Source organism: Cataglyphis hispanica, chromosome 4 (assembly GCF_021464435.1).
Source record: "Cataglyphis hispanica isolate Lineage 1 chromosome 4, ULB_Chis1_1.0, whole genome shotgun sequence".
Classification (NCBI taxonomy): Eukaryota; Metazoa; Arthropoda; class Insecta; order Hymenoptera; family Formicidae; genus Cataglyphis; species Cataglyphis hispanica.
The window spans coordinates 12,096,833-12,118,938 of record NC_065957.1 but is presented as its reverse complement, the minus strand read 5'-3'; the positions used below and the strand labels follow the sequence as shown (position 1 = coordinate 12,118,938).

Genomic DNA, 22,106 nt, shown 5'->3' with positions numbered 1-22,106 from the left:
TACACAATCTACTTCTAAATTTAATCGCTCTGAGAACAATTAATGACGTCATTGCATTGTTTCTGCCAATAAAAAACTTGAATTCATAGTCAAATATACAGTGATTGAATCCGATGGCAAAATGCTATTCTACCTTAGAATCTCTAGAATATAAAACTATAGGGCTCTAGTCTACCTGACGAATAGGATTTTTGAACGCACTCTATAATGAATACATCATATGACAACCTACATGCGCAAAGCGCAGCAACTTCGTGTGCGCAACTAGCAGTTCCTCAAGCAGTGTTGTAGATGGGTTTGACTTTTTTCGCACATGCGTGTGAATGTGGCATCACTGAATTAGTTAATGAAATTGAGGTCCTACATGAGCTCCGTTTAATCCTTTTTAAATATTATTTAAAAAATTTCAAAAATTAATTGATAATATAAAATAAAAAATAATTATGCACAAATCATATTAATAATTCATTCATTCACGTAGCTATTTAACTCGATCGTCTTCTGCGAGATGCCGCAAAAACTATAAACGTCATCGTTACATCATGAAAAACCCGAATGGTCCAACAACACTGCTCTCAATTTGGCGCAACTTGCGTTCCTCAAGTACGCGGCATATTGTGGGCAGCTTGCACTGTCGAAGGATATGCGCTCTAAATTTGTTTAGAAAAAAATATTTTCTCCTATCTCTCAAAAGAGTAAAATCAACAAAAAAACTGATATTTATTCTTATTTATCATCTATATATTTTTACATATTATATATATGAATTCATTTCATGAGATTTTATGATCAAGCGTATACTGCACATTTGCCTCTATTCATTAATTTTATAAGATATAACAAAAATTATATCTTCTTTACAAATATTTTTTTTTGTTAAAGCTAGGAGAATAATTTTATTATGCAACCAAATAATTAGCATAAAAAGTTTAAAATATTTAATACTCCGTAACATGTCTCGTTCTATGTACAAAGAAATTTTAACAAAAGAATATATATTTCTGATAAGAGATTATTCTCAAACTGAAATTTTGAAAATTAAAATTTTGCTTTGATAAATAAAAACTGATGGTGAACCACAACCAAATAATCTATACATAGAGATGTACATATATAAAAGTATAAAGCAGATATGTATGTAACGTGAATTTAATAGAGCTGATTAAAATCTTTTAAAAACTATATACACAATGAGAAAAATAAAAAGATCTTCATATATATATATATATATATATATATATATATATATATATATATATATATATATATTTACATATTTGCTCTTACGATATACATTTTATAATACTACGTACTTCAGTCGATCTTTTGATTTAAAGGTTTATTTTTATTTCCTATCGCTTTTTGTCTCTCGCTCTTTCTCTCTATAAACACTCATCGTAATCGCTATACAATATCGTATATGTTTGTATTTCGCTAGAATCAGATAACAGAGGCAGTATCATAAATATTTCTCACATCATTTGAATAAACGTAAACATCACGTTCAAAAAGATCGCGATCACATAGTGCGAAAATATTAAATAGCGAATAAGTCTCATGATTACAGCAAACGTCACGAATGCTATCGTTATTTGATAACATATGACATATATATATATATATATATATATATATATATATATATATATATATATATATCGGCGTAAGAGGATTCGTGATAACGTGACCAGCAGAACTAGCCATTGTAACGTCGATAGTATGGCAGTAAATAACGCTAAGTAATATCACAGTGTGGATTTCTCGTCCGCGGGCTCCTCTTTTATAGGATGACTGCATTCCATTAACGCAGGATTTGCCACGGCTATTATGTTGTCTCCGCGCGAGGCTATTACCTATGCATAATTTACTCGCAATCAATAACTATGCTGAAATATTGTCAATAAATGAGATGCCAATGTTTATCGCTAATCTCTCTTATTATTTTAAATGAGTATACAATGAGCTTTTTTTATAATGCATCATTATTCAAGGATAATAAGAAAAAAGACAGCGTATAAAAAACTTGTTTGCATTTAGCGTTTTCTTTTCTCTTTTCCTTTTTTGCAACCAGTTTTTTTAAGAAAGAATAACAAAAGATAAAAGGTAAAGAAAAGAACGAGACTTTTGAGTCTGCTCACCTTTAGATTAAAATCGCTTTCTTTGTCGCTGTTTTCAGCCTCCGCCTCGTTTGTATCCTGAAAAACACGCGCATACGCATTACATCTCTGATTAATTTAGAAATCTTTTGCATACGAAAATTTACGGTATAGATAGAAAGTTTAATATTATATTTACATGCATAGACGAAGATTCCTCGTTAGAGAATGAAAATTGGCTGTCCGAATCGCTGATTTCCTCCACGCTAGCACTGAATATGCCATTGTTATTCTTCTTCCTCCAGACTGGACTGAAACATTGCCAATATTGTATCATATGTATATATTTTATTATTAAATTATTTTTAATATAAAAAAAATATTGAGAAAAAGTATGCTCAGGCTTCAGCTAACAATAAGAATAATTACCTCGATGATTTGTGTCTTCTTGTGATAGAATTATCAATGTCCGCCCCGGAACAACGAAGATCCAACTCCTCCTGAAACGGTGAACTGCTACAAACAGTAGAAATAACAAACTGCATCCATAAAAGAAGGAGGGAAAATAATCGAGGAACGGAGATGCGGACAAATATGGAATAGCGTAAATAAATAGTAAGTGAGTAGATGTAAATAGATAGATAAACACGACTTGGGAAGATACCAGGCACAGAGCATAAAATCCAAACAAGTCGTTGAAATTAAGAGCCAAACTTGGAAATCATCGATTCAATATTTCTATCATCGAATCTAACAAATAACATGTGATGTATAAAAAAGAATTTTTACTTTACTTTTTCATAAAAAATTCCATGCGTTTTCTAATATTAAATTCACCTATTATATATCTATGTATTTATTTAAGCATATAAATTTAATATAAGCACATGCAATCAAAAAAGCAAAGCCACAACAGAAACCATGACTGAATGTATGTATTAAAATAATTGCATTTTTAATAGAATTAATTTGTAATAGAGATCAAGAATAAAAAAAATAAATAAATAAATATAGAATTATTTTTACAGTAGTATTTACAGTTAATTCTTTGGCGAGAATAAAATATTAATAATGTTTATGTGTGTGTATTCGCGCGCGCGCGTGTATGTGTATTTTATCACAATTTGTAGAAAATTGCAAATTATGTAAAATAATATTGAAGTAAGTCTTTACTATGATCAACAAACAAATTACGATGATCCCGATTCAATCAAATGAAATCGCAAGCCATGCAACTGTAACTATACTTGACCTTTTTTGATCTTTTGCGTCCGTTTTGTTTCGCGCATATGCAAATAAGTATTTTGTCACAATTTGTAGAAAATTGCAAATTATGTAAAATAATATTGAAGTAAGTCTTTACTACGATCAACAAACAAATCACGATGATCTCAATTCAATCAAATCAAATCGCAAGCCATGCATCCGCAACTATACTTGACCTTTTCTTTTGACCTTTTGCGTCCGTTTTGTTTCGCGCATATGCAAATAAATATGGATGGTTAATACGTGATGATCTCTACTGACGGGCGTACAGTTAGCGATTAGCGACCATGCGGGCGTGGTAGATCAGTGCACACTGAGCGATCTACTTTTGTGGCCGAGATAATCTAACCTGCGTCGCGTCCTCACCCTCACCCTCCAACTCGAGCTTTCGGCGTTTCGAACGCTCGCTGTTATCGGTCTCCTCCCCGTTTTCGCGCGATTTCAACATCGATAAGCTGCGAACATTGATATAAAGCTACGTGATAAATTTTTAATACACTTATATGCATATCGATTCATATTTTGAAATAATAATTAGTAAATCAGCATTCTGTTATGTATATGAAATTTAGAATTTCCCTACAAATCTATATAAATTCACGATATTTACTATTGGTTTTTGGAATAATGGTAGCCGGAATCGCGGACCACACGACGCGCCAAAGGAAACAGTTCGTCTCTCCTGGTGAGGAGAGCAGGCACGAATCTGCAAATTTGAGCCGCCGCTTCGTTCACAGACACCTCGTGTAACGTAAGCGGTTTCTCCGGCTTTCTCTTGCAGTCGAATCTACCATAAATCGCAGCGTACTTTCGAATTTCATCCATTTTGCGCGGATCACTGTCAGGCATTGTCATTACCATCTGTAATATATACATTCGAAAAATGCAGTTTGCTATTTTAAAATATTTTCTTAATAGTTTTAAAATTTGTAATTAATGTAGGCCAATATTGTCATTTAACAAACTCATTTAGCGCATAATTAAAATTTCCTTTAGTGGATGTAACATCTAATTAAAAAAGCCAGTCGTCCGTAGACAGTCTACAAGATTCATTTTGTATTTCAGGGTACGCCTGAAAGCACACCAGTTTAGAATTCACCTCCAAGTTCTTGCAGAGTTTTTTCTTCACGTTATGAGGCTTAGGATCAAGGGGCCTTATAGTAGCGACAAGCCTCTCCGCAGCCTCGGCGAGCCGTTGCACCTGCGACTGCAGAAGGGTCGGCGTCGGCTGCGTCGGACTCGCAGGTGCGCCTCCACCCCCGCCGCCGCCGCCGCCGCCACTCGGGCTTGGCGTCGTGCCGCTACCGCAAGAAGATTCGCACGTTCCTACCTTGACGCAACATAAAACATACAAAATGTAGGCAAATAATAAATATAAAACTGGCAGGAATAAGAAACAAATTCATTGAAAAAAAATATAATTACAAATTATTTATTTGCATTAGTATTGTATATACGTTATTATAAAACCCGACTATAAAACAAATTTTTAAAGAAATCTCGGAGATAAATCAATTTCTTTGAAAATATTATTTATAAAATAAAGGTTGTAAAGTTTCTCCTTTTGTTCCAATATTACTTTATTCATTAGTTCGACATTGATGGTCCACATTTGAAAGAATAGATAAAGTTTATTTAATAATTTGTAAAATGTTATTCGCAAAGAGATTCAAAATGAGTATAACAAATTCGGTTGGATGCACTAATTACTCAGTTTTCCGCATAATTTTCAATAATCGAATATAAAAAATTGAATGAGTCCACCTCGACCGAATTTCTTGCTAGATTAGTCAGTATTCGCCATCGATATCGATCGATCAATGATGACTCATTTCCTTCAAATTGCATCCTTGATTAAAGAGTGATCTTCAGTTACCTGCAACACATTCGGACTGTGCGTAGTCGTGTAAGGTAAAGAGGTGTTTGGACTCGGGCTTTGACGAAAGGTCGTAGAGGACGTCGGTACGGGCACACTGGTGACCGGCACGACCGGACTGGCGCTTCGGCAAGGCAACGGTGTCAGCGGCACGTGAGGCGTCGTCGTTACATAGGGCATCGACGTCAAGGAAGTCTGGGAAGTTGCGCTGAAACTCGTCGGCAGGCTCTGCATTTGCGACCGCGGACTCGCACACGCGAAACCCACGGTGACGGCGACGGAACTTTTGGCGGCGGCATTCGTGGGGACGACTGGCGTTTGAAATAATGCTGCAAAATGTCAAATTTCATTACACGCGATTCTTACGTATTGATATAACGTATCTTATTTAATGGAGAAAAAAATAGATTTTATTGTTCATTATAGAGTACTTATTGTTAACGTATTTCAAATCTAATATATGAATATATGGCACATGAATTTATTTATTAATTTAAAAAAATAAATCATCGCAAGCATGGCTTCAATCCGCATAGTAAATGATTGTCATGAATTAGATAATCTATAATTATGATAACATAATGTATTAATTTTTAAATGAATTTGTCTCATTTTTTTGGTACCAAATTTTTCAGCTTCAAGTTTTATGATAAAATTCGATAATATTCTAAACTCATAAAACTCGAAACTTGCATAGCATATAATACTTTACAAGGATTAGTGAGCCATTCTTGAAGAGCTTTCTGAAGCCTCCTGACGTGAAGCGGCTTGCTCGCCATGCCAACCAGCGCCATAATTTCCAGAAACTCCTCTTCGCCTGCATCGCACAATTGTTGCACATCATCGCCTCCTATAATACATTATTCTAGGTTAATAAAATCATGAGCATTGTAACAAATTATTATTCGGATTCGCGGTTAAAAAATTAAAAAATATGCCAAAAAAATAACTTTTAAAATGGCACAAACTGTATCGGACAATCTTCTCTTTCAAAAATCAATTATTATAAATATATAAATTAATTATAATATATAAACAATTATAATAAATATATCAGGCATAATAGAAAAAATTATATATATATATATATATATATATATATATATATATATATATATATTATATACCGTGTTAATAAAGTATAACCGTTTGAATTATTATTGTTCCATACTGTAATCGCTGATTGCTCTTAATATTATATATTTATTTTTATAATTTCCATGGAAACGTCATGTGAAATTATATGGTATATTTCGCAAAGATTACACGCAAATCTAGATTTAAAATTGCATTTAAAAATTTTAAAGTGCACGTTTTGTGCATAACTATACACTAAAATATCTTCTAAACTATACATGAACATAGACGTAGACATGCACTTACCCATCTCGAGGAGTGTGTCGTAATATCCCAATAGCGAGGCGCGCTGCATCACTCTGTACAACTGCAATTCGGCCTCATTTTGCGGCACGGACGTCTGCACCACTGCAAATCGCATAGTATTGTACGATCGTTAAAGAGGTTCATTAAGAGAGTCTCCGGCACAATTAACAACGGAATTGCCGGTTCCGAACGAATCGGTAGAGTTTTGCGCCGACAGCGGTAATAATCGCTGTATGGATTGTATCTCCCTTCCCCACCCTTGTTTTTTCTTTTCGCTCACGGTCAACAATCAATTATGTCGTAATTAGAGTCTGGTTAATATAAAAGCTATAAGTCGAACCGGTTCTCAAAGGGCGATACAAATACAGATGAATTAAATTAACTTATAATTCGATTAATAAAAAAATATATTTTATATCGTTAATATTATATATTATTAATCGCATATATTTTTTACGAATAAGTTTTATTATTAGTTTTATGGAAAAATTATAAAAAAATTATAATTTTTGTAGAAAAAAAATGTGTATATACGTATTGAAAAATATTGTGGTGTCAAAAAAGAGATTACAATCATTTAATCGAAGAATATTATTTAGATTTAGATTCTGTCGACATTTATCAATAAAAGTAAAAACATCCAATTTCTTTATGATTAAATCTTTTTCCCATTTCAAAAAACGATCAAAATAAGATATACATTTTTACTAGAATATGTCTATTTGAATTAATTTTTTATTATTTGCACACATACTCTCTCTTCTTTTATATCTTTGCATTATAATAAGAACACACTTTTGGATGAATAAAATAATTAATTAGAAAAAAGATTAAATCCGTTGATAATCGCAAGCAACATCTTTGCCACAACCACCTTCGCTTTTTCAACCATCCGTCAGTCATTATTGTCGTCGTCGTTGTCGTTGCCGCCATATCGACAAGATCATGCCAGTCCAAGAGAGGCGACGCCAAAGTGTCCGACTAGTTTCTTGCAAATTTCGAGGAACTGCGAGAAAAAGCGGCGTGCACACACGTACCGCGTATAAATTAATACCGGTACCGCGCCATTGGAGAGAAGGGAAGTGAAGAGAAAGAGAGATAAAGAGAGGAGACCGCAGGGCCGAAGAAAGAGGCTGAGGGAGAGGTGGAAGGGAAACGGAAGGAGAGAGAAAGGTAAAAAAAAAAAGTGGCCGGCGGGTCTTATTACGAGCCCGGATCCCGGTCTCACGCTCGTGCGCGCGGTCTCTCGGGTCCGCGAATAAGTCCCCGACGACGGCGACGGGGTGGCGACTTGTTCCGCGAGATTTTTCTAGCGCGAACTGCGACCCGCGAAAAAAGGATCTACGTGGAAGCACCGTGTCTTGGGTCAGCAGAATCGGTTCGGCCGAGCGATACCAGAGCGAATGAAAAAAAAAGATCATCCAGATTCGATTGAGTCGTGCGTTATGAGAGATATATTTTGATATTATTAATTGGATAAAGATTTTTTATGATTCAATCATTAAAGTTTTATTTCTTTCTTATTTATCTTTCGACGAAATATTTTTGATTAATCATTTTCTTTAATCCACAAATTATAATTGGTTGAGTGAAATTAAAATTCTGCTAAAGTCCACTTGGAATTAAATAAAAAATATAATTTTATTACTTTTTATTTAACAGATAAAGATCTCTGTGAAGCTTAATTTGTTCGAAATCTTTCATTTTCATAATCGCTAAAGACTTAAATATTATTGCTAATATTTTCGCTAGAAAAATAATTGATCGGGAAACTCTCTAAAAAACATATTTTAAAATATTTATTATTAGCTGTCGTTCAGGTACGTTTTCTCTGCATCTGGATACAATAATTAAAAAAAGAAAAAAATAAAAGTTTCAGGATTATTCATCATTTTCTTTTCTTCAGATATCACAAATCTCTCATTTTCGATTTCATAATTGTCCGAAAAGTTCCCATAAACACGAGATGCGCGAACTTTCCTGGTTCTTGCGTCGATTCCCACTTTGCGTCCCATTATTATTGTCCGCCATTTATTTATATCGTCGTCGCTGACATCTTATTCTCGTTTTCATGACTTTATTAATATCGCGCGTATGTGATATACACGTTGTTGATCATCTAACTAAGCCTGTCATCCGCGCGACGACACTTCGATCGAGCTTTTGTTAAAAAATAAAACCACAAGCGCAATCGTTCGCTCATCATCATCAACTTTACGCCGCATTAGCTGAATTTATTAATAATTCATCCCGTATTTATTTACTCGACCTAATTTCAGAATTGGAAATGCAATAAGTTTGAAAACACCATTCCAACCAAGATTCAAATTTTAGTCAGATTCTCTCAAACCTTATTGTGTAAACAAGAAATTTCATCTATTTACAATTCTAAATTATAATTATATATTTATCATGCGCATCAATTAATTTTACATAAATTTTGCTGGAATTGCAGCTTCTCCCCTCCCCCATAAAATTCATCCCGATAAATCCCATAAAAAACAGAGTGTGCAAAATTGAGTTGTATCCTTCGAGAAATTTATTCGATCGCTCCTATTTTTCTTCCGCAAGTTTTTTCACGGGCACCTTTATTTTACTTTTTCAAACTGAAAATCGTCACAGGGTGATCGAATTGCACGATTCATCCTGTATATATGTATGTACCTGTGACCAACAGAACAGCGGCGCGGTCTAGGCCGGGCTTCCGCGGCGCATTTACATAACGACTTTTTTGGCACGGGGTGGCTCGTTTTTGTCGGCCGGGAACGCGAACGCGGTCCGGAGGCGGAGAGGCGCGTCCCGACGCCGAGAAAAACCTGATCCCACCGCGGCGAAACCCTGGAGGCTCGCGTACCCGGGTCATCGTTGTCATTGTCGTCGTGGTGGTCGCCGTCGTCTCGCGGTTCGTACGTTCTTTATGAACAACCATGACCCGCGAGACCGGTCCGGCGATTTTCGAGAGGAGAAAAAAAAATTCGTGGCATTTGAAAATATATGGCGATTCGGAGATGAGCGTCATTTGGAAATTTCATTTTCACATTAAACTGGTGGAAATTGTAGCCGTGTGCGATATAAAATCGAGCGTTTCAACTCGTTTTTAATTTTGTATCGGAAAATGTTAGCGATAGAAAAAATGAAAGCGAAAGAAAAATTTAGTACGTTATTTCGAAAAAATATTTTTAATCCTTTATATATATATATGTGTGTGTGCATTTAATAAATAATATAATAATACTCACTATTATCTAATACAAATGATGTAACAATTCTCCCCCTCCTCAATATGTATATATTATATTATTCTATAAAAAATTGAGAGAGAGAAAATTGTGATTTATTAAAAAATTACGTTCTAATATAATACCAGAGAATGAAAGGAAAAAAAACGTTTATAATATTATTCATGATAGAGATGAAGCAAATATTCAAACCTGCTTGTTGACAAAAAGAGAAACGCGAATTCTGAAACGGAGAAATTCCACGCAGCGGAATCACCGTGTGTTGTCGTGCCGACAGCTCTGAGATTACCATTGTTTTCTATCCTTGAATATGTTTTACGATCATTGTGCCAAGAATTAACCCAGGTTCTCGATGCCCGGAGATGGAGAAAAACGAGGAGGCATTCGCAAGGAGAACCAGATTAGACGCGGCCACGGCGAAAAAGAGAAACGGCGCGGTGGTGGCGGCTGGCGGCGCGCTAAATCAGAAGCGAATCCGAACTGATCTCTGCCGTGATCCATGATTCGTCATTCGTCATTCATGATTCGTGATGCGCGTAACTCCGTCATAGTCCGCGCGATGCCACGAATGCGCGTGCAAAAAAACGCGCCTCAATTATATATGTTTCCCGGTATAATTGTAATATTAAGAACCGTGTGTAGCCACACACGGATCACTTGATACGCGCGCCGTTTAAAACGAGAAAGCAGTAATAAATTTCGAATAATACAAAGGGAAGAGTAACTCTTCACGAAACCAGAGGAATTTCACGGGAAACGGATTTATACCATCAATCTCTCATCTTTGCGAATTTTTTTTTTTTTTGCTCTTAGATTTCGAAAAATTATACATTTAAAAGCAGCTAATAATTACACGCGCGGTAATATTGATATTATTAAAGAGATCGAGAAGTCAAATTATAAAATTAGAGATTCATAAAATTAAAATCGCGTGAAAAGTATAATACTGACGTTACATTTTACATTTTATACGTTTTTTTTTATACAATCGTTTGATAAAAGAATAGAGATTAAAAATAATTGGAATAAAAATTTCTAATACGAAAAATTCTCTTTAACCCTTTGCTTTAATCCTATATTTCAGTAATCTCCCAAATTACGTTACACGCATAAAAAAAGAAAATAAACTTTCGCAAAAACTTATGAAGCCGTAATACCTTGAGAAACATTTTCGGGATTGCTATAAAATATATAAATAGTTACAATAGTTACCGGCTGACACTGAAACAAAATGCAATGTCGAGTCCGACTCGACATAGGACATAGGACCTCAAAGGATTAACTATATAGCCAGTGAAAGAAAAGCATTTCGAATCCTGCGGGAACATCGTCGAGTACATTATATCTTTTTCGCGCGAGTTTGATTCATGATTGCTCTCGCGAGAGAGAAAAATGATTCCCGAGAAAATCACCATGACGATATCCCGTGGCGAAAGAAGACCGAATTGTCACAACGGGACGTCAAATGACAATTGCGACGAATCGAATTCGAGACTACGAGTCGAATACGAGACTAGGACTCGGATAAAAGATTCGAATAAATTGTGCGATTGAATTGTTCAAATACAATAGTTTGAGAAGTAAAAAGAGAAAGAAAAATATATATAAAATTTTGAAAACATTAAACGACTCAAAGATCCAAAGGATTTAAACAGGAAATTCGTAATGTTTCGATTGTCCACGATTATCGGGAATTTAATGAGAAATAATTTCACCGAGTGTCTTAAACAATGTAGAGCGAAATATGAATCTTATTTTAATGATGGAAAGGCGATGCGAGGTCTCTCGCACTTCTACCGAAAATTAAATTCCGTTAAATTTTTTCGATTTCTTTATCTATTTCCTTGCGAAACGAATAATGAATATGGATGAATATGAAGGTCGCGATAGATGACACAGCGATTGCGAAAAAGAGAAGTCCCTGGACCGTGTCACGATTTCGTCACAAGCGTGCGCTTGCCATTTTTATTATATGTATCTTCCATTGACAAAAAGAAGCAATATTCATTACAGACGATATTAAAAACGCAGGATAACAGCATGGAAAGTTATCGACAAACAAAAAGAGAGTAAAGTGTCAAGTTCAGAATAACGAAAAATTCAATTGAAAAATGAAATTTTATTCAAATGAATAAATCTCATTTGACTTATTGCCCACCGTATAAACCACGCAAACAAGTGCACTTGTCTTGTTGGGGAAAACTGGGAAATTCGTGCTGAAGGTGAATATACCACGGATGGACAAGAAGAAGGAAGATATAATGGGGCGATAAGAAGAAACGAAGGAAAGAAGAACGCGCGCGTAGGGATGAAGGAAAGCCAGAGGAAGGGGGAGGTGAAAAGGTCAGAAAAGAGACGCGGAGCACCGTATAAACGGGGGCGAGTCGGAGGCGCCCGGAATATGGACACGATGGAACCAAGAAGGTTTGTCAGAGAGACGAAGGCAAGAGATGGAGAAGACAGAGTTAGCGCTCTTTGTCCGATACTCGACGGAGAACGGACGCTCTCCTTTGCTCTTTCTCTCTCTCTCTCTCCTCTCTGGTCGCGCAAAAACGAGTCTAGTTTCTTAGGAGCGCGCACTGCCTTCTCTCTTTCTCTCCCTCTCTTTGCTCCGCGCTCCGTTATCTTCTCTCCTTTCCTCAGCGAGATGTGGCGGAGTGGCGTAGCGGCGGTTAGTATTTCGCTTTTTGCCGGCATTGTAATCAAGGAAGGGTTAGGTAAGTTTTTGTCACCCCGCGCGCTGCCCCTTTCTCCCTCCCTCCTCCCTTCCCACCGACTCCTCTCCTGTACAAAACATCGGGCAGATGGACTGACTCGCCGTTCGAATCTTTCCCAATCCCCCTTTCTCCTCTTCGCCGCGCGCTTTACTCGCGGGTTGCTCCTCAACCTCGTTCCTTATCCTTCGCGTCCTTTTACCCCGCTTCGCTACAGCAGCCCCTTACACGCCCGTTCCTCTTTTTATATCTTGTGCCACTTTGCACCACCACTCGTGCGCGCCTCGTTCCTTGCCCCCGCGACATCCTTCCCCTTGTTCTCTCTCTCTCATTCTTCCTCTATCTCTCGTACAATGTGCCTTTGTTTTCGTCTGTTTTGCTCTTTCTCTTTCTCTCTCTTTTGGTTCTCTCATCCCTTCCTCAAACCGCGCCAAAATTCTTCTCTCAGGAGTCTCAGGATGTTCGAGGAACGACTCATCCCTTGAAAGAGTATACGGAAAAAGTGAATTGTTGCTCGATTAACGAGAATCCGAAAATGTCGAAATGATAAAAAAAGTATATGTAGGTACATGAAGAGTCGTAACGTAAACGTATATTTAAATGATCATAAGACAAATATGAATTATAAGTTGAAAAAATTGATATCTTCGGTTAATTGATCATTTTTTGACATTATGTGTCTTTTAGAAAACCATATTGTAATCTATATTATAAAAAATAACATCAAAATACATATCTCTTGTATCGATATAGCTCTACTTGAAAAATAAAATAATGTAAATCCAAGTATTGATATTTTTTAAGTAAAATTATTAAAAATGCATGGATGTTCGTTTTGACAAATCAAAAAATAAATTGAAAAATATATCGACTAATTAATTGTCAAATGCGAATTTCACTCGTCACTTTGTTTTGCAGGCAAATTATTTATCCTTGTTAAGAATACTAAACGGTTTCCCAATGGAGGTCGTTTAATATCGTCATTGGTATTGGTCGGATGTATGATTTTAAGTCACAAGGGTGCGGCCCATATCCCAACCCCTCCGTGAAGGGTAGACCTACTCTATCTTACGTCACACTTTCTCCAATTGCTGTTGAACGACCCTATTATTTCGAGGGTACAATACGCGCCATTTTGAAGATATCATCATGACATCACTGTTACTATCTCTCGAAAATATTAGAGCAATTTAAAAAACTTTATTATATTTATTCAATGTTCTTAAAAATTTTTTTCACACATCAAATACTTTAAATACTTTGATGAAATACAATGCAATTAATTAATATTGAATATTTATTTTACAAAAGACGTAAATTTGCAAATAAGTTATTATTATTAAATAATTACACATATATGTGCGTCTCAGATTCGTTAAAATATTTTAAACAAATAAAATTGTAAGAAATGCGTTTCTCTTGGACAATAATAGTTAAAAATTTAAAATATTTGTAAAAAAGATGTTTTTATATACTTCTATCCAACTAGTTTTTTTTAATTAATGTGAACAAGTTAAGATACAAATTTATAGTCTCCACTATATAATGCTTAGTTTTTTATAACTTTAACATTGTATATAAATATTTCAAGTAATAAATGCAAAAAGAGACACAAAAGAATAAAGGAATTTGAAGGTCAACTTAAGAATATTGGATGTTGCAAAAAGTTATAGCCTGATCGAATAGCAAAATTAAGTTTCTCTCTCTCTCTCTCTCGGCATTTTTAAGAAAATAAATCAATTATTATATATAATTATAAATTTTTTAAAAATTTCTCATATGTTTCGAAATGTATTATTATATATCAACAAACTCTCTTCCGTATTTTTTAAATTAGATACAATTGTTATTAATTAAATACAATTGTTTAGATATTTATTTATTGTTGAGATATTTATTTAAATAATAAGCCATTAAAAATAAAAAAAAAATTGCATTATCTTATTCTTTATCTTACGCTTTGCTCTCAAGTTTTATCAGACACGTACGCACACACATGCAAGGAGAAAGTTTTTTTGTTTAAATAAAAATTTTATTGAGAGACTGTAAAAAGCCAGTTTCCCACAGACCTCTTTTGAATAAATAGTTTTTTTTTTTTACGGAAGACCCTTTTTTGACGTAGAAACGAAAGGGTTAGTCGCTGAGGGGTTCTTTTTTTCAGTGAACGAGCTCATCACCTGCGGGAACTAATCGACGTGTCCATTGTCAACGTTAATCTGTATCTACACCTGTAGTCAACTAGGCGGTACAGATCCCGTCATCATTCATGCGTGTTTATTTCATAAACTATGGATATGCCAGCAATCGCGAATCAATCATTAACTAAAGTAAAAATATTAAAAATGTGTATCAAAAAATTCAAATATAAAATGTAAGGAAAATTTTAATAAAATATAAAAAAATATATAATAATAATTATGTGTATGAATTATAGAGAGAAAAAAATTACAAGTCTACATTCTTATACGAATGATGTAAGCGAGGATCTTATTGAGATGAAACGAGTAATCGTGCCACTTGAAGGAAATGACTGATCGTGGGATACTCTAGAAAGACATTGTCCTTCATCCCGATGAGCGAACGTAATATCTTCGCGTGTGACTCATGCAGATCGAACGGCCCCGAGTATAAAACGGAGAAAAAGTTGCCCCCGTCATCGTCATCGTCGTCGTCGTCGTCGCGGGGGCCCCCACGGCGGCAAAAACCGAAGGAACGTCCTCTACGGGAGCAAAAACTCGACGGGAAAGGAACAGAGAGGAGGTAGCAGCGCACCGGAATTCCTCCCGAGGCTTCCACTTTTTTCTCTCTTCTTCCAACCGGTTCCTTTTTTTTTATCGCTTTCTATCGCTCGCTATCTCACACTAAAGAACAATGATAGGCATATGGAGCGAGCGGAGGGGAAGATGGAGAGTTCGCGCGGGTCATCGGGGAGAGGTTCGGATGGACTCCGAAAACAGATACGAGCAGACGCGGGCGCATCCGAGCATCGCTCTACCGGATTATCGCTTAGAACAAAAAAATGCAGACAAACGGGGAGTCTCGTCGCCCTTTGTCCGCTGATAGGGATAGGGTGTGGAACTGAGACCCGCAAGCCTTTTAATTTATTCGCGCATCTCGACGCGCTCCTGTGGGAACGCGACAGCGAGGAACGTCGCGCGGAATCAAGAAACGATAAGCAGATCAAAGCCAACAACGCGGCGTTGAAAATAAAGAATAGTCGTTATCTATCATTTGGATATTCTAGACCTAGACGATTGTCGACACTTGCTCGTTATACCCAAGAAATTTTCAAACGTCGAAAACCAAATATACGAAATATAAGTAAACAAAGATTTTTTTTTAAATATTTATTAATGTTAAAAATTTATATATTATGATCAATTTGTTATATTTTATTCAGCATACTATATATTTTTTTTATTATTAAGTTTAAATAGCATAATTTTGGACTAAAATTAAAAAAAATAATAAACTTTTTCAATAAAAATTTAAATATTATAAATGATAGGTAGTAAAAAGAAAAAAAAATAAATTAAAAATACTATATATTTTTTCATTATTAAGTTTAAATAGCATAATTTTGAATTAAAATTCAAAAAATAATAAACTTTATCAATAAAAATTTAAATATTATAAATAATAGGTAGCAAAAAGAAAAAAAAATCAAATGAAAAATAAAACCACTTCTAATATAAGCTTAATTACTTTTCATAAAATTCATAAAGAATCCAGATTTATTTGCCCGGGCAGATGAAATCTCGCTGCTGAAAGGGTGAGGGGAAGTTTACGGCTCTCCCGCAACGGTCGGTCAGCATAAGATGTACAAACGGAAAGGCGTACCGTTCTCGTCTTTGTACAAGAGCCGCGAAGCCCCATTCACGTTCGTCGCTCGAATTAGGCGCTTATTCGAATGCAACCACCCACCGGCCGTACCCCGGCACCGCGATCCGTATTCAGATTAGGTTCTCCGGAGGATTCTCTTTGATTCCGGATCGCGAACGGTCGTCCACCGGGCGTGAACGTACACAAAACCCGGAGCGATTCGATCGGAAGGAGAAAGCCTCGGGATATAAGCAGCTGCGTTTCGATTGCGTAAGTTTAGGCACGCGCTATTATCATATCGCACCACTTTCACATTATATCGCCTTATTAACCCTAGAATGATAATATTTCTGGAAGTATTCTGCTATTGATAATAATGAGCCAATTTTTCGCATGCTTGAAATATCGCAGTTAAATGTCTCTCTCTTCATTTATTTGTTTATGATCGGTTTAGCTCTCTCTTTACTTCTTTAAAACTACTATAACAAAAAAACTTATAACAAATTAAAAAAATCTGTTTCAGATTTTACTATATAAAAAAAATCTTTACATGGCAACAGAAAACGAACCAACAAAGAAATTAATATCGATTTATTTATATATTTCCTCTGAATTTTTTTTTTCAATTTTAAAAAGAATTTTATTTTAATTTTATGCAACCAAGTGCATTAAAAATAGCCACATTACTTACATTGAACTCATTTTCAAAATTACATGTACATTTATTAATTTATATATAAGTATATAAAATTTTGAGATATATTTTTCTCCCACGTGGTATCCGATAAAAAAACGCAAACGCAAAAAGAGTTTGCGTAATGAAAGGGACATAATCAAGAAATGATTATGAAAATCTCTGTTGTCTAGTGGGGGAGGGGGAGGGGGAAGAAAAAGCTATTGGAACAAAACATTTTTTTGTGGAGAAAAAAAATGGCTATAAAAAATAAGATGAAAATATATTAATAACTATTGAGCGAGTGGCAGTAATGAGCGTAATAATGTTTGACATAATTCTATCGATTATATTCATTGTCAGTCATAACGAATCATTCCTATGAAAATTACAATACGATAAATTATTATTAACATTTTCACAGTGTTATATACTTCATCAAAAAGTTACGTTCTGATATTGAAGAAAAAAGATTATGGATGGAACAAATGACTTTCTGATATTATTAATCAAATAAATATGTTAATATTGTATCGTGAATATTAAAGCAGCATCGAATATAAAAAAAAAAATCTCAATGCTAAAGATAAGAATATATATATATATACGAAGGCAAGTTTTTTTTTTTTTTTTGACGCGATTAATCGTACTGCGCGTTTGACTTGACTTTTTTTTTCTCCTTTTTTATATAACAGTCCACGTGCATCGGCGACGCAAATTTTCCAACGTTGTAATGTGCAACTCGAGAGAGAATGCGAGCGAACACAGAGAGGTGGTCGAGCTCTCTTATGCCCGACGCAAAAAAGCTACACTCGCCAAGTTTTCTTAAGCGAAGGCACGAGTACACGCGGCAAACTTGCCGCAAAAAAGCGAGAGCTTTTTCGCCGTGCATCAGCGCCAGCAGCTCCGGCGTCGATACGAGCCCCTTTTTTATCCCGTATAAAATGTATAATGTCGCCTATCAGACTGTCGTGTAGTAATAATAACACGACGCATAATTACGGTAACTTTGATCTGTCTTAATAATCTCATACTCGATCGAAGATATTCTTATTCCAAAAGAGTGATAACATAATATAATCATAATAATACTCTAATAAAAAATTAAATATCAGAAAGTATATATACATAAAAATGACGTGCATAGATTTATACAATGTGAAATCAAAATAAAATGTAACTGTTTAAAAAAAAAAAATGTAACAGAGAAAGAAAGAAGGAAAGAGCGAAAGCATTATTGTTTTCTGTCGCAATTTCGTCTTTCGCAGAAATATCGCGGACAAAAATCGGGCACTTTTTGCCACCTTGTACCTCGTCACCGTCGTCACCATCGTCGTCGATGATCCATAGTCGGAGGATACATAGTCAACATCTACACGCTTACGCGACCGCGGCGGATCGGCCGTTTGTAAGAAATGGGCAAAAACGCAGCGTGCAATACTTGCACGCTGGCCACACCAAAGCGGAAGAAGCTGCATGGTTTTGCAGGACGCGACGCGACGCGCCGTGAGTCATGCCGCATCGCGCGGATGACAGAGACCCGACATACACACCAACACACTCGCAAAACATCAAAAGAGATCGTCCAAGTAATTATTAATAATAAAAAAAAACGCAATTATAACTGATATAAATCTTTATACGGAGTAGGTAGAATATTCACACAAAAAATAGCAAACATAGCTTGACACATTGCATATATATCAGTATCATCGAGAATAATTTGATAATAATATCGAATCTTGCAAGCAGAATGTGCCTCGCGCGTGAAATATAACTCGCGAGATAAAAATATTGTGTTTTTAATGAGTATGTTTTTGCCGTTTACTAATTACTCGCTCCGCTTGTTCCCGCTTTGTCACGCTAATGTTGCTTAGTAGAAACGGTAAACATTTCCCGCAAAAAGCGTTAGGGGCGTTACATAGTATCGTGATGTTGTGCGATATGCTACTTTTAATCATAGCGTTTCTATGAAATTATACCACTTTGATTTTTTACTTCGATATCATACGGAATAATATAAATTGTATCTTGGCAAGAGAAAGAAAAACTATCAAATACCATACCGGTATTTGAGAAAACAAGAACAATAGGCCAATCGGTATCCTTTGCAGAGATAAAAATCGAGGAAATTACGAAAGCGATAAATAGCGATGTAAGAAGCCACGTCCCAAAGAATTTTCGAAACAAGCGACATATCGAACTCGGTCGAGAGCTTTTTATCGCGATGCACCGAGTTGCGCGGTAAAACGCCCCAAGTAGACGAAGAAGAGCTCGTCCGCAGTTTCGTCGAGATGAAAGAAGAAAAATCTTGTTTTTCTGACGCGAGAGAGAGAGAGAGAGAAAGAGAGAACTGTGAGCTTTTTGTCGCCAGCATGACTCATCCAGTTTTTCGACGAGAAAAAGAGAGAGAGAGAGAGAGAGAGAGAGAGAGAGAGAGAGTCACACACACAAACACACACATGCATACAAAAGCGCGATAGCCCACGATAGCTCCTCGGTCGAAACTTCTTCGCTTCGTCGGGAGGTAACTGCTGGCGATTACATTTCTTGCGTAAACCCGCCGACGAGAGAGCAGCATTTGCGATCGAAATGCGCGACTCGTGCGCACGGTTTGGGAACGAGCTCGCGGATATATGAGTACAATAGTGGTCCAATTTACAAGAAATGAGGAAATAAACTCATCTCGCGGCTAAATCCCTTGCATCAAAATTTATATACGAAAGTGGCCTCCTCAGTTTCTTCTTAATAAGTGATGCGGTAAATGCTTTTTTGTGCACAGCTTCCTGGATTAAAATACTGTCAATTATCTTCAATTTTTAAGAATAGGAGTTTTAAAGTTTATACCATTTTTTTTTTTTTTGTAAAAGTTGCACTATAACAAATTGATGAAAAATGAAAAGCATCGAAGAATTGGACTATTTTTTATCGCGCTGAATACTCCTATATTTAATATTGAGAATATTTGGGAGAAGCTATCATTATTATTAAAACGGTTAAAAAAAATAAATGTTTCGTACAAAAATGTCTCAAATTTAAACAGAAAATAATCAAATTAAAGATTATTGAATATAATTACTAATAGTGCAATAAAATAATGTAAAAAAAAATAATTTGATAACTGCCTAAATTTTCGAGTATTTTAAAATCGTACATGTGTACCATATTGCAAATGTATAAAAAATTATATCGATATATATGTATATATATATATTTATATATAGTGTGTTTAATTTAACTGTATACACTCGGTTATTTTTTTTAATAATAGAATTATATAAAATAATGTTTCGAATAAAATAATTTTGTTTAAAATTTATCCAAAACGATTCAAACAAAAATTTTTAATTAGTTTTTTTTTAAATATTATCCACATAACAGTTTTATTTTTTTTTAATTAAATAAAATCTATTTTACTAGTTTTTTAAGATTTTATGAGAAATTCGATGTGCGAGAAAGTAAGATTTTCAATAATCATTTATAAGATATTGTCACTTGTGTTGCTTTTAGATATGAGTGGAAAAACAAAGTAACTCTAGTATTTAAAGAAACTGAGTGTATATACTTAAGGATGTTTTGGCTGTACAGAAATAGCAAAAAATTAAAACAAGAATATTTCGTATGTTTATACTGTTTGAAAAATCAAATAAATAAACTCAGATTATAAAAAGAATTAAAGAATCAGAAAATAATATGATATTTTACGTCTTCGTAAAAGAAATTAGTTGAAATTATTATTTTTCCTTATTTATATCATTTATGACAAAAACTTTTGATGACACTCCCCTGAAATCTATTGCAAGAAACAACGAAAAACTAGTAATTTGCAGATAGAGAAAGAGACAGATAATATTTTTCTAAAATTTTTAGTAAACTTTTAATAACTTTTTTTTATCTAAATCAAGTTTTGCCGAAATATTTATTAAAGTTTTCTCAATATATGTGAGAGTTTTTATTTTGCAATGTTTTTTCCTCAAATTTGTCAATAAGTGCTACTTACGCGATTTTCCATAAAAACCAATAGTAACTTTAAACTTGAATAATTTCCAAACCGTTAAGAGAATTATTCTCAGATTTCGCACAGATATTCAAAAAAAATAATAGAACAATCCATATGAAATTTTCCATGCTTTTGTCAATATTCCGACATATGACATCCTTAAACTAAATCCACTTGTATAAATTTCACCACAATTATATCATTTATATACGCTTCTAATAATTAAAGAGTGGCAAATAATTTTGAAAACAACTTACAGGTGCCGTTGACATTTCTGCCGAGTATCCTAGGCACGGCGGCGACCGGCACGCCGGCTGGTTGCTGATGGTTACTGGAAGGATTGGCCACAACGACGACGGGATTCTGCGAGACGCAGGATGCGGACGCGGGCGTCGCGACGACGGTCGTACCGCCGCTGCCGTTGCTGGTAGCGGTTACGGGGGTGCTCGGCGTGGAAGGTATTGGCGAGGGCGTCGCGACGCCTCGCGTCGCTGCCGCAGCCGCCGCCACCGCCACTGCTACCGATGTCTCTTCCGCGACCGGCGCACCGACGACCACGCGCGCGTCCATCGCGGCCACCGGTGCTACCTGGATTTGCAGCACCCGTTTACGGTACCGCGGTGAGCACGGGCTTCCAGAGCGACCACTGCCGGAAGCATCCAACGAGGCGCATTCGATCGCCGCGCGTTTAAGTCGGCCGGGGAAAAAAAATGAAACGCGAACGACGAGACGAAACGAGAACGGATTCCTCGTAAATCCTAAAGATCGTTTCCTCGATCGCGTTATCGCGCCGTGGCGCCGATCGCGAGAATCATCGTCTCGCGCCGAGACAATTCTTTACAGGTTAACTCGCGTCGAAAAAAAAAAATGAGAGAAAAGGAAAATATTGCGAACTTTGCGAACTCTGGGTGATAACAAACGAGATAATACTCGTCGAGCCGCGGAACGAGAGCACCCCGTATGAACGTGAAAAGAAGAAAAGATCGTGACGCGTGCGGGACAGTGACACGGACACCGACGACGACGCGTTTCGAATG

The 22,106-nt window shown here is 35.7% G+C and overlaps 1 protein-coding gene across 4 annotated transcripts; it reads right to left on the bottom strand.

The window, feature by feature from the left end:
* Positions 1 to 1,265: 1,265 nt before the first annotated feature.
* On the bottom strand, positions 1,266 to 22,106 carry LOC126848842 (NGFI-A-binding protein homolog). 4 transcript variants are annotated; one of them, XM_050590083.1, is made up of 11 exons: positions 21,327 to 22,106; positions 6,622 to 6,723; positions 5,951 to 6,088; positions 5,239 to 5,567; positions 4,462 to 4,692; positions 3,973 to 4,223; positions 3,712 to 3,817; positions 2,526 to 2,596; positions 2,296 to 2,407; positions 2,139 to 2,195; positions 1,266 to 1,853 (listed from the first exon to the last, which is right to left on the bottom strand). In XM_050590083.1, the coding sequence occupies exons 1-11, from the start codon at positions 21,637 to 21,639 to the stop codon at positions 1,746 to 1,748; spliced, it is 1,818 nt and encodes a 605-aa protein (XP_050446040.1). In that variant the 5' UTR covers positions 21,640 to 22,106; the 3' UTR covers positions 1,266 to 1,745. The 4 variants fall into 4 exon arrangements, 2 of the variants coding, with proteins under 2 accessions (XP_050446040.1, XP_050446041.1); XM_050590084.1 differs by having other exon boundaries at positions 2,526 to 2,593; XR_007687316.1 differs by lacking the exon at positions 1,266 to 1,853 and having other exon boundaries at positions 2,296 to 2,402.

Excerpts from the sequence above, each read along its gene's own strand:
- LOC126848842 (XM_050590083.1), bottom strand. The coding sequence starts at position 21,639 with ATGGACGCGCGCGTGGTCGTCGGTGCGCCGGTCGCGGAAGAGACATCG. Across the intron at positions 2,408-2,525 it reads AGAAGACACAAATCATCGAG|TCCAGTCTGGAGGAAGAAGA; the intron begins GTAATTATTCTT and ends GCAATGTTTCAG. Across the intron at positions 1,854-2,138 it reads AAAGCGATTTTAATCTAAAG|GTAATAGCCTCGCGCGGAGA; the intron begins GTGAGCAGACTC and ends AATTATGCATAG.